The sequence below is a fragment of the Oncorhynchus nerka genome, linkage group LG20 (genome assembly GCF_034236695.1).
Source record: "Oncorhynchus nerka isolate Pitt River linkage group LG20, Oner_Uvic_2.0, whole genome shotgun sequence".
Classification (NCBI taxonomy): Eukaryota; Metazoa; Chordata; class Actinopteri; order Salmoniformes; family Salmonidae; genus Oncorhynchus; species Oncorhynchus nerka.
In genome coordinates, this window is record NC_088415.1 from 60,463,896 (window position 1) to 60,477,331 (window position 13,436).

Here is a 13,436-nt window from a genome sequence, read left to right on the forward strand (position 1 = left end):
TACATGCTAAAATCGCCACTGAATAGCCTCGTAGTAACAACATTTATTATTATTATTAATAATGATAATACAATTAGGCTACACTTAAGGCCTACAATAATATATTTAATGTATTTGTTTTGGGGGGGTTTGAAATCTCGCTTCTGTCAGAAAGTAGAATAGATGTATCATAATAGGTCAATTAAAACGTTCTGACCTTAGTTCTTTTGTTATGTCTTTGTTTTAGTATGGTCAGGGCGTGAGTTGGGTGGGTTGTCTATGTTTGTTTTTCTATGAGTTGGTTTTTCTGTGTTTGGCCTGGTATGGTTCTCAATCAGAGGCAGCTGTCAATCGTTGTCCCTGATTGAGAACCATACTTAGGCAGCCTGTTTTCACCCTTGATTTGTGGGTGATTATTTTCTGTGTCTGTGTGTTCCACACGGAACTGTTTCAGTTTTTGTTATTTCACTTTGTTATTTTGTATTTTTCTGTGTTCTATTAAAAGTATCATGAACACTTACCACAGCAGCGCATTGGTCCTCCGATCCTTCCTACTACTCCTGTCAGAGGAAGAAGACCATTACAATTGCTGTCCATCAGCTTTAGGTATGCAGACTAACAACTCAAAATACTTTATAAAATAGGGTAATACCACTGACAATGTGAGACCACATTCTTTCCCTTTTCGCTGCTACTCAAGTCTTAAGTTTATTTGATTTTTGGGACATTTTAAAACCAGACAAAGTGAACATATATAGTCTTTTTTATATAAAAACTAGCCGAATATGGACTGAATAATAATAATAATCTAACAGATAGCTGTGGAAAAGATTGAGATTACATATGTCCTTGTGTCTTGATACATCGTGAAGAAAGGCAGAGTTGTATTGAGTGAAGTATATAAACTATCAGTTATCCAATTTGTAAGTCGCTCTGGATAAGAGCGTCTGCTAAATGACTTAAATGTAAATGTAAATTGTCACGCCCTGGTCGAAGTATTTTGTGTTTTTCTTCATGTTTTGGTCAGGCCAGGGTGTGACATGGGTTTTTGTATGTGGTGTGTAGCTTAGTGGGATTGTAGCTTAGTGGGGTGTTCTAGGAGAGTCTATGGCTGTCTGAAGTGGTTCTCAATCAGAGGCAGGTGTTTATCGTTGTCTCTGATTGGGAACCATATTTAGGCAGCCATATTCTTTGGTTGTATTGTGGGTGATTGTCCTTAGTGTCTTGATGGCCTGAGTCTGTGTTAGTTTGCACCAGGCTGTTTCGGTTTTCATTACGTTTATTGTTTTGTTGAGTTTGTGTTTTGATTCGTGTTACGTTGTTTTATTAAACATGGATCGAAATCTACACGCTGCAGTTTGGTCCGACTCTCCTTCACCATTAGAAAACCGTTACAGAATCACCCACCACAACCGGACCAAGCAGCGTGTCAACAGGCAGGAGCCACAGGAGAAGCAACAAAGGCAGCAACAGCGGCGCAATGAGGATTGGACATGGGACGATATATTGGATGGCAAGGGTTGCTACACATGGGAGGAGATCCTGGCGGGAAGGGATCGCCTTCCATGGGAACAGGTGGAGGCAGCGAGGAGAGCAGAGGCAGCCGAAGAGAGGAGCCGGCGATATGAGGGAACACGGTTGGCAAGGAAGCCTGAGAGTCAGCCCCAAAAATTTCTTGGGAGGAGGCTCACAGGGAGTATGGCTACGCTAGGTAGGAGACCTACGCTAACTTCCTGTGGTTTCCGGGGGGCTAGAGAGACCGGGCAGGCACCGTGTTATGCAGTGGTGCGCACGGTGTCCCCAGTGCGGGTGCATAGCCCGGTGCGGTATATTCCAGCTCCGCGTATCCGCCGGGCTAGATTGAGCCTCGAGCCAAATGCCATGAAGCCGGCTCTACGCATCTGGTCCCCAGTGCGTCTCCTTGGGCCGGCTTACATGGCACCAGCCTTGCGCTCGGTGTCTCCGGTTCGCCTGCATAGCCCAGTGCGGGCTATTCCACCTCGCCGCACTGGCAGGGCGACCGAGAGTATTCAACCAGGTAAGGTTGGGCAGGCTCGGTGCTCAAGAGCTCCAGTGCGCCTGCAGGGTCCGGTCTATCCAGTACCACCTCCACACCCCAGCCCTCCGGTAGCAGCTCCCCGCACCAGGCTTCCTGTGCGTGTCCTCGGTTCAGTACCGCCAGTGCCGCCAGTCTGCCCAGCGCCGCCTGAGCTACCCGTCTGCCCAGCGCCGCCTGAGCTACCCGTCTGCCCAGCGCCGCCTGAGCTACCCGTCTGCCCAGCGCCGCCAGTCTGCCCAGCGCCGCCAGTCTGCCCAGCGCCGCCAGTGCCGCCAGTCTGCCCAGCGCCGCCAGTGCCGCCAGTCTGCCCAGCGCCGCCAGTCTGCCCAGCGCCGCCAGTGCCGCCAGTCTGCCCAGCGCCGTCTGAGCTACCCGTCTGCCCAGCACCGTCTGAGCCACCCGTCTGCCCAGCGCCGCCAGTCTGCCCAGCGCCACCAGTGCCGCCAGTCTGCCCAGCGCCACCAGATCTGCCAGTCGGACAGGATCTGCCAGACGGACAGGATCTGCCAGTCGGCCAGGATCTGCCAGTCGGCCAGGATCAGTTAGATCCGCCAGTCTGCCAAGATCCGCCAGTCTGCCAGGATCCGCCAGTCTGCCAGGATCCGCCAGTCTGCCAGGATCTGCCAGTCAGCCAGGATCCACCAGTCAGCCAGGATCCACCAGTCAGCCAGGATCCGCCAGAAGTGCCAGTCGGCCAGGATCCGCCAGAAGTGCCAGTCTGCCAGGATCTGCCAGTCGGCCAGGATCCGCCAGTCTGCCAGGATCAGTTAGATCCGCCAGGATCCGCCAGTGTGCCAGGATCCGCCAGTGTGCCAGGATCCGCCAGTGTGCCAGGATCCGCCAGTGTGCCAGTCGGCCAGGATCTGCCAGTCGGCCAGGATCTGCCAGTCGGCCAGGATCTGCCATCTGCCAGTCGGCCAGGATCTGCCAGTCAGCCAGGATCAGTTAGATCCGCCAGTCTGCCAGGATCCGCCAGAAGTGCCAGTCAGCCAGGATCTGCCAGATCAGCTAGTCAGCCAGGATCTGCCAGATCCGCCAGGATCCGCCAGTCAGCCAGGATCCTCCAGTCAGCCAGGATCTGCCAGTCAGACAGGATCTGCCGGGAACCACCAGCCAGCCAGGATCTGGTAGATCCATCAACCTGCCTGAGCTTCTTCTCACTCCTGAGCTTTCTCTCACTCCTGAGCTTTCTCTCACTCTCCTGAGCTTTCTCTCACTCTCCTGAGCTTTCTTTCACTCTCGAGCTTTCTCTCACTCTCGAGCTTCCTCTCACTCCCGAGCTTCCCCTCAGTCCCGAGCTGTCCTTCAGTCCCGATCTGCTCCTCAGTCCAGTGGGGTTCTGGGTGAGGACTACTAGGCCATGGTCGGCGGCGAGGGTGGACTATCCAGGGACGCGAGGAAGAGGGACTAAGACAGTGTTTGAGTGGGGTCCGCGTCCCGCGCCGGAGGCGCCACCATGGACAGACGCCCACCCGGACCCTCCCTGTTGTTTTGAGGTGCGTTCGGGAGTCCGCACCTTAGGGGGGGGGGGTTCTGTCACGCCCTGGTCGAAGTATTTTGTGTTTTTCTTCATGTTTTGGTCAGGCCAGGGTGTGACATGGGTTTTTGTATGTGGTGTGTAGCTTAGTGGGATTGTAGCTTAGTGGGGTGTTCTAGGAGAGTCTATGGCTGTCTGAAGTGGTTCTCAATCAGAGGCAGGTGTTTATCGTTGTCTCTGATTGGGAACCATATTTAGGCAGCCATATTCTTTGGTTGTATTGTGGGTGATTGTCCTTAGTGTCTTGATGGCCTGAGTCTGTGTTAGTTTGCACCAGGCTGTTTCGGTTTTCATTACGTTTATTGTTTTGTTGAGTTTGTGTTTTGATTCGTGTTACGTTGTTTTATTAAACATGGATCGAAATCTACACGCTGCAGTTTGGTCCGACTCTCCTTCACCATTAGAAAACCGTTACAGTTATTGTATGATGTTTGCACGCGGCGCAACGTCCCCATCCATCCCAGCTTAATCGATAACTCTTGGCCGAGCCTGAGGCATGAGATCAGGCTTGTATATGAGGTGGAAACGAATTGATAATAGAATGAATTCTTCAAATTGACTCATTTACAAGCAGGATATCAAGACATATCTCTTATAACATCTTCAGGCAATTAATCGCAATGCAAACAACATGCAAAGACCCACAATTAAATGTTAAATTCCAAAACGTAGTCTTTAGTGGTACTGTACCATAACTATTCGTTTTTCCTGAGAATATTTAATTTGGTTGTTTAACTTCATTCTACTTTATGTTACCACAAATAAGAAATAGGCTATACGCAATAGTATCGAGTAATGTGTTATGTATCAACAAAATCAATACCTAAAAGAGAAACTGGTAGCCTAATCAATTTAATGATACAATTAGCTTATGATTGAACGAAAAACAATATTTCTTCGCGAGGTCTCTGCAGAGTCAATTAGGACCACGGAGCGGAGGTTTTGAGCCTCTTTTCACCGTAGTCACCATTGACGCTTCACAATGCACTGCACAATATTCGAGCCAAGAAAGAGCGTTCTGTCTCTCGCTCGAACATGCTGATATTACCATTGGCACGATGTCAGAGTGTAGGCTACTTGTACTCTTTCGTATAACAACACAACCTTTTCTCAGTGTGTCTCTAAATCCGGGAGCTTGTTCTCGATATATTGAATTTACGTGGCCTGCGTATGTGTGTTGGGAAAACACACATAAAACAAATCAAATTGTCACATGCACCACATACAACAGAACTTACCTTGAAATGCTTACTTACAAGCCCTTAACCAACAATGCAGTTTTAAGAAAAGAGAGTTAAGAAAAGATTCACTAAATAAACTAAAGTCTAAAATAATATAAAAAGTAACAAAATAACAATAATGAGGCTATATACAGGGGGTACAGGTCCCGAGTCAATGTGGGGAGTACAGGTAAGTCGAGGTCATTTGTCTATGTAGGTGGGGTTAAAGTGACTATGCATGGATAATAAACAGTGAGTAGCAGCAGTTTAAAAGAAAACATCAACATCATCTGTGTCGAAGCACTGATCTGGGGAAGGGTACCAAATAATATCTGCAGCATTGAAGGTCCACACACAGTGGCCTCCTTCAATGGAAGAAGTTTGGAACCACCAAGACGCTTCCTATAGCCGGCCGCCGGCCAAACTGAGCAATCGGGAGAGAAACGCCTTGGTCAGGGAGGTGATCAAGAACCCGATGGTCAGTCTGACAGAGCTCTAGAGTTCCTCGGTGGAAATGGGAGAACCTTCCAGAAGGACAACCATCTCTGCAGCACTCCACCAATCAGGCCTTTATGGTAGAGTGGCCAGACGGAAGCCACTCCTCAGTAAAAGGCACATGACAGCCCACTTGGAGTTTGCCAAAAAGCACCTAAAGACTCTCAGAACACAAGAAACACGATTATCTGGTCTGATGAAACCAAGATTTAACTATTTGGCCTGAATGCCATGTGTCCCTTCTAGAGGAAACCTGGCACCATGCCTACAGTGAACCATGGTGGTGGCAGTACCATGCTGTGGGGATGTTTTTCAGCGGCAGGGATTGGGAGACTAGTCAGGCTTGAGGGAAAGAAAACGGAGCAAAGCACAGAGAGATCCTTGATTAAAACCTGCTCCAGAGCACTCAGGACCTCAGACTGGGGCAAAGGTTCACCTTCCAACAGGACAACAACCCTAAGCACATAGCCAAGACAAAGCAGGAGTGGCTTCATGACAAGTCTCTGAATGTCCTTGAGTTGCCCAGCCAGAGCCCGGACTTGAACTCGATAGAACTCTCTGAAGAGCCATGAAAATAGCTGTGCAGTGACGCTCCCCATCCAACCCGACAGAGCTTGATAGGATCTGCAGAGAATAATGGGAGAAACTCCCCAAATACAGGTGTGCCAAGCTTGAAGCGTCATACCCAAGAAGACTCAAGATTGTAATCACTGCATAAGGTTTTTCAACAAACCTTTACTGAGTAAAGGGTCTGAATACTTACAGTACCAGTAAAAGGTTTGAACACATACTCATTCAAGTGTTTTTCTTTATTTGTACTGTTTTCTACATTGTAGAATAATAGTAAAGACATCAAAACTATGAAATAACTCATATGGAATCATGTAGTAACCAAAAAAGGGTTAAACAAATGAGAGCTTTGCACACTCTTGGCATTCTCTCAACCAGCTTCACAAGGATTGCTTTACCAACAGTCTTGGTGGAGTTCTCACATATGCTGAACACTTGTTGGCTGCTTTCCCTTCACTCTGCGGTCCAACTCATTCCAAACCATCTCAATTTGGTTGAGGTCGGGTGATTATGGAGGTAATAGATTATTATTCTTCTTATTGATGTCCTTTGGTAGTTTTTTTGTTGTTTCAGCAATCATGAAGGCCTAATTCACTCATTCACCTCTGAACAGTTATGTAGAGATGTGTCTATAACTTTAACTATGTGAAGGATTTATTTGGGCTGCAATTTCTGAGGCTGGTAACTTTAATGAACTTATCCTCTGCAGCAAAGGTAACTCTGCGTCTTCCTTTCCTGTGGCGCTCCTCATGAAAGCCAGTTTCATCATAGCGCTTGCGACTACACTTGAAGAAATGTTCAAATTTCTTGAATTTTTCCATATTGACTGACCATCATGTCTCTTTGCTTATTTGAGCTGTTCTTGCCATAATATAGACTTGGTCTTTTACCAATTAGGGCTGTCTTCTGTATACCACCCCTACCTTGTCACAACACAACTGTTTGGCTCAAACACATTAACTTCTTGCGTCGAGCCATCCCGGATCCGGTATCGTGACTACAGCCTCAAGCTCATTACCATAACGCAACGTTAACTATTCATGAAAATCGCAAATGAAATGAAATTAATCTATTTGCTCTCAAGCTTAGCCTTTTGTTAACAACACAGTCATCTCAGATTTTCTAAATGTGCTTCTCAACCATTGCAAAACAAGCATTTGTGTAACAGTATTGATATCCTAGCATAGGATTATGCCTCTATTTCAGTATGCAACATTTTCCACAAAAACCAGAAAATAATTCAAATAAAATCATTTACCTTTGAAGAACTTCAGATGTTTTCAATGAGGAGACTCTGTTAGATAGCAAATGTTCCGTTTTTTACAAAAAATATTATTTGTGTCGACTAATCGCTCCGTTTTGTTCATCACGTTTGGGTAAGGAAAAAAAAAAAAAAAAGTCATTAAAACGCAAACTTTTTTCCAAATTAACTCCATAATATCGACAGAAACATGGCAAACCGATGTTTAGAATCAATCCTCAAGGTGTTTTTCACATATCTATCGACGATAAAATTCATTGTGGTAGTTTACTTTCTCTTCTGAAGAAATGGAACGCGCATGGACCTACAGATTACGCACACAGGACACCGGGCGGGACACCAGGTAAATGTAGTCTCTTATGGTCAATCTTCCAATGATATGCCTACAAACACGTCACAATGCTGCAGACACCTCGGGGAATAGACAGAAACCGCAGGCTCATTCCTGGCGCATTCTCAGCCATATAAGGAGACATTGGAACACAGCGCCTTCAGAATCTGGGGCATTTCCTGTATGAAACTTCATCTTGGTTTCGCCTGTTGCATTAGTTCTGGGGCACTCACAGATAATATCTTTGCCGTTTTGGAGACGTCAGAGTTTTGTCATTCCAAGGCTGTCAATTCCATGCATAGTCGAGCATCTTTTCGTGACAAAATATTGCGCTTAAAACGGGCACGTCTTTTTATCCAATAATGACACAGCGCCCCCATAGGTTGAAGAGGTTAAGAAGGAAAGAAATTCCAGAAATTAGCTTTTAACAAGGCACACCTGTTAATTGAAATGCATTCCAGTTGACTGTCCCATGAAGCTGGTTCAGAGAATGCCAAGAGTGTGCAAAGCTGTCATCAAGGCAAAGGGTGGTTACTTTGAAGTATATCAAATATGAAATATATTTGGATTTGTTTAACACTTTTTTGGTTACTACATGATTCCACATGTGTTATTTCATAGCTTTGACATCTTCACTATTATTCTACAATGTAGAAAATATGACATATAAAGAGAAACTCTTGAATGAGTAGGTGTTTCCAAAGTTTTGACTGGTACTCTATGTACATGTGATATTTAGGTTTTATATTTAATAAATTAGTAAAAATGTCTAAAATCATGTTTTTGCTTTGTCAATATCGGGTATTGTGTGTAGATTGACGAGGAACAAAAATTATATTTCAATCAATTTTAGAATAAGTCTGTAACCTAACAAAATGTGCAAGAAGTCAAGGGGTCGGAAAACTTTCTGAAGACACTGTGTGTGGATAACTTGGTTCTCTCTGTTCACTCCGTGTAAACTGGGAGATCATTTCTGTGGAAGAGGGGGAATTATGCATTAAACGCAGGTTGTTAAACGATTCAATGCCAGTGGTTCCACTATGTGAAAGCATTCAGCTCTTCTTTCTCACTTACCACTCCTCCCGTGTTTGTTTGGGGGAGTCAGTCAGCTGATTTGACTGTCTGTAGCTGTCAGAGAGAGCCCTAAACAGAGAGTACACAGTGGCAGAATACCTGACCACTGTGACTGACCTAAATTTAAGGAAAGCTTTGACTATGTACAGACTCAGTGAGGATAGCCTTGTGATTGAGAAAGGCTGCCGTAGGCAGACCTGGCTCTGAAGAGAAGACAGGTTATGTGCACACTGCCCACAAAATGAGTTGTAAACTGAGCTGCACTTCCTAACCTCCTGCCAAATGTATGACCATATTAGAGACATATTTCCCTCAGATTACACAAATCCACAAATCCACAAGAATTCGAAAACAAACACTTCTTTGATTAACTCCCATATCTACTGGGTGAAATACCACAAGTGTGCATCACAGCACCAAGATTTGTGACCTGTTGCCACAAGAAAAGGGCAACCAGTGAAGAACAAACACCATTTTAAATACAACCCATATTTATGTTTACTTATTTTCCTTTTGTACCTTAACTATTTGCACATACAAACTGTATATAGACATAATGACATTTTAATTGACTTTATTATTTTGGAACTACTATGAGTGTAATGTTTACTGTTAATTTTGATTGTTTAATTATCTACATCACTTGCATTGGCAACGTTAACATACGTTTCCAATGCCAATAAAGCCCTTGAATTGAATTGACAGCGCTCCCCCTCCTCTCTTCCGTTCTCCTCCTACCTCTCTCCATCCTCTCAGTTATTCTAATCCGGAGAATAAGCCGCTCCCATTGGAGACATGCAGGCAAGGGTGCCTGCCTTTAAGTGTGACGTCACGGCGCGCTATAAGGATAAAGTGCTGGCAGTCAGCGCAGACTGTTGGATACTCGAGAGTGAGTGTGTCAGGAAGGAGAGCTCAGATCTCTGCGTGCAGAGCTAAAGGGCTACTTCTCCAACCAAAAACCAGACGCACTAGTCTTATCTTATTTTTATTTTCCTAGTGAAAAACAAGGACTATACCTTATATCTACAAAGTTGACCAGGACAGGAGCCTGGGTCAACGACAACTCGGTATTATATTGTATTTTTAGTTAATTGTTTTAAGTTGGTTTCTGCTGAAAGGACTGACGGTTTAGTCTATGCACTGAGACGACAGTATTTCTATCTCCACTTCTCGTCTGTTGACCAGATCAGAGCCAGTTAGCAGCAGTAGGTGACATGAAGTAAATTCCTATGTCGTTTGCAGTGCCCTAGTCAATGTTTTTTTTCCGCTTTTTTTTTCGATTTCTACTTTTTTACCTCTCCGAATGGAGTTGCATGCAACAGCACACAAGTCTGCAGCATTGGAGGAAAAGCTACTGCATGAGACAAGAGAGTGGAGAACAGACGCTTATTATTAAGAAGTGTGTTTTTGCGACGCTGGCAAACACCTTCGCCAATCTGAAGAAAAGTCGTGGCAGCACCATGAGCGCAGAGCTGAGCATGGTCCCAGAGCTCCCCAACAGCCCTCTGGCTCTGGAATACGTCAACGACTTTGACCTAATGAAGTTTGACGTGAAGAAGGAAGGTCTGACCGGGCTGGGACGTGCCGGGGTGCGCCAGTGTACTCGGCTTCAGCCCCAGGGCTCTGTGTCCTCCACCCCCATCAGCACACCATGCAGCTCGGTGCCTTCCTCACCCAGCTTCAGCCCCAGAGAGCAGAATAACCATCTGGAGGAGCTCTGCTGGATGCCCAACAGTGGGTACCACCAGCAGATCGACCCACAGACGCTGAGTCTGACCCCGGAGGACGCAGTGGAGGCCCTGATTGGAGCCACGACCCATAGCCACGCCCCGACCCCGCATGTCCAGCAGCAGAGCAGCTTCGATGGCTACAGAGGGCCTCACCACCACAACCCCCATGACCAACCCCAACAGCATTACCATCCCTATGGGGGAGGCATTCCGCACCACCCAGATGAACTGCCTGGACACCAGGCGGGGCACAGCCACCCACATACCCAGCACCACCACCACAGCCATGACCCAGACAGCCCGTCCCCCGTCTCCCCAGACTCCCACCAAGCCCTCCACCACCACCAACACGACCACCAGGGGCAACAAGGCTCAGGCAATGTAGAGGACCGATTCTCTGACGACCAGCTGGTGTCCATGTCTGTGAGGGAGCTGAACAGGCACCTGCGGGTGTTCACCAAGGACGAGGTCATCCATCTCAAGCAGAAGAGGCGGACCCTAAAAAACAGGGGCTACGCACAGTCCTGCCGCTTCAAGCGGGTGCAGCAGAAACACGTCCTGGAGAACGAGAAGACTCATCTGATAAACCAGGTGGGGGCACTCAAGGCGGAGATCAATCGGCTGGCGCGCGAGAGGGACGCCTACAAACTAAAGTGCGAGAAACTGACGGGAACGGGAACGAATAACAGGATCCGGGAGGCTGGGTCCACAAGGGACAATCCATCACCTCCAGAGTTTTTCATGTGAGTTGTTATTATAGCTCTATTGACTCTCCCCTACCACCAACTGTTGCTGATGACCAATCAATAATAATCAAATACTCCGTCACATTGACTATACTAATGACAGCAACTATATTCATATAGGTCTACACAACAAACAACGCAGAGTTGAGACTCACATTTGACACTGGGCCTGAAAAAAGAAAAGAGAATTGTAAAACAAGAATCCACATTATGCAATCTTGAATTCTGTCTACTTATCCCGCAAAGGGGGACATTGTATGCGGCATATCATTGGTTGCCTGTTTGGTTATTTTCGAATATATATTGAAACAAAAATCTCATAAAAATATTAATCCTGCATGCTGGACATGTACGGTAATAATTTATATTTTGTACTACTTAATAAGAGCATGTTGTTGATCTGCGCTTCTCCATAGCGTTGTTTAGATGGATGGAATGGGGACAGTACAGCAGGGTTGCCTGTGCAATATCATGGTGTTCTGTAGCCTTGCAAATATTACGCAACGCAACACTGCACACCATGATTGAAGAGGCGGGTTTTAACTTTTCTTTCTTTGAGTTTTCTTTTCATGTTTATGTTTGAGTTTCATTCTGTGGGTATTGTTTCGGAGATATGGCCATTTTGCAGTTGCATTTAAAGATAACAAACTGTATATTAAGTGCACTTTATGGATACTGGCTTGTTTTTAAGTTTTCATTTTGAGTTTTGTGCAGTCGCCCTTAAAATACATTCTATGATTATGGAGTATTCTATTATAATAATAAAGACAATATAGATGCAAGCTTAATAATAACCATGTGACACAATGTGATGTATTGTGCGAAACTGTAAAAACAAACGCCTCGCTATAATATCAGATGAGTGAGTACTTTGCGCACAACATTTAAGCACCGTAACTGTTTGTTAGTCTCTCTCCTCGGATGCATATAGGCTACAGTAGAAAAATACTGTCACATGTTATTTCATTTCAATGTGGTGCTGTAGTCAGAAGAGTTTTTTCTTAACCAGAAATCCCGTTCTGTTAACTATTGCCTAACCCTAATGTGAATGTAATGTGACGAACAAATGTAGCAGGAGATTTAATTGAAACTCGATTAAAGTATTTTATTGGGTGCAGCTGCGTCGTGTTAACAGTCATATAGGCCTGCTATAGACATATTTTGTACTTTTCAATTTTTTTATTAATAAACATGCTTAATAATGTTGACCAAATGAGGGGTTTTATATACAATTAACAAGTATTTTGATTGCGCATGCGTTTCGGGAATACGACGTTGAAATGTATTAATGCTATGTTTTCCCCAAAAATATTCTGCCAGTCAGTAAAAAAAAAAGGGATTCAGGTTGTGCAAAATCTCAAAATGAAAACTGTTGTGTATGTTATATGACATTATCTTTTCGTCTATTTTATTATTATTATTTGGTGACTCTGGTTCTGCTGGCCAGATGCATAGTTAAAGTTGTAATTTAAATGATTAAAATGAACAAACTGTCCGATCATATTGAATAAGCATGGTGCTTGCATTTAAAACCTGTTGTGGAGAAGTCTTTTAACAATCTCTTGGTTTGTTACTGATTCAACTGTGTTGAAATCCAATTGAAACTGCAGCAGCGGGTTCTCGTTTTGTTTTTCATTTCATGTATTTTGCGATGATGATGAGGATTAATTTTCAATCCGGTTTATATAAAAAATATTACATTTGAACTGTTGTAGTTCCATTCAGGCTGGTTTCTGTTTCGTCTTATTTTTGTTTTTGGAAGAAATGGTTTCCTATTTTGCTTATTAAAGTAATTGAAATGGCATTTACCTTTCTCAGACTGTTTATTCTACTCACTCCCCTAATTCTCTCACTCTCTGATTTACGTCAACAAACTAATTGCAGGTTTGTTTAGGTAACATGGTGTAACTTGAGGGAATGCGTCATCTCTGTTGCGTTAGACTACAGGCACAATCCGATATTATACACCAACATAGAGCTACACATTTACAGTTCAGAAAGGTGTGTTATTGGGAAGACCTACAGTTTTCATGGAACATCTTTCCATCAGTAAAACAGCCCAATTCCTGTCACAGCGTCAACATCAGTCGTGGCCTAAACTGATCATAAATATGAGATCTTGGGACTAAGGTTCTATCTGACATGTTTTGTCAAAAATGAGTTTGTCACATATAGTTGACCGTTCTTCATATGTCTGAAGTTTGATTTTTGAAAAAGTACATTTTAAGAGAAAAAAATGAAAAACTCGAAAGTTCTATATGCATAAACACACTTGAACTTGGTCTATACGTTTCTACCTGCAATCCAATCACAATCCTGAACAAATACAAACGGACCAATCAGAACACATGTCATTGCCAACTTCCAAGTATAGTCTAGGCTAGTCCAGCCAGCAATAATGGCATTCAAGTAAAACAAGAACTGTCAGAAATCT

At 44.6% G+C, this 13,436-nt stretch overlaps 1 protein-coding gene across 1 annotated transcript; it reads left to right on the forward strand.

The window, feature by feature from the left end:
* Positions 1–9,406: 9,406 nt before the first annotated feature.
* LOC115101751 (transcription factor MafB-like) lies at positions 9,407–12,806 on the forward strand. Its single transcript, XM_029621214.1, has 2 exons — positions 9,407–10,999; positions 11,123–12,806. The coding sequence occupies exons 1-2, from the start codon at positions 9,780–9,782 to the stop codon at positions 11,148–11,150; spliced, it is 1,248 nt and encodes a 415-aa protein (XP_029477074.1). The 5' UTR covers positions 9,407–9,779; the 3' UTR covers positions 11,151–12,806.
* Positions 12,807–13,436: the final 630 nt, after the last annotated feature.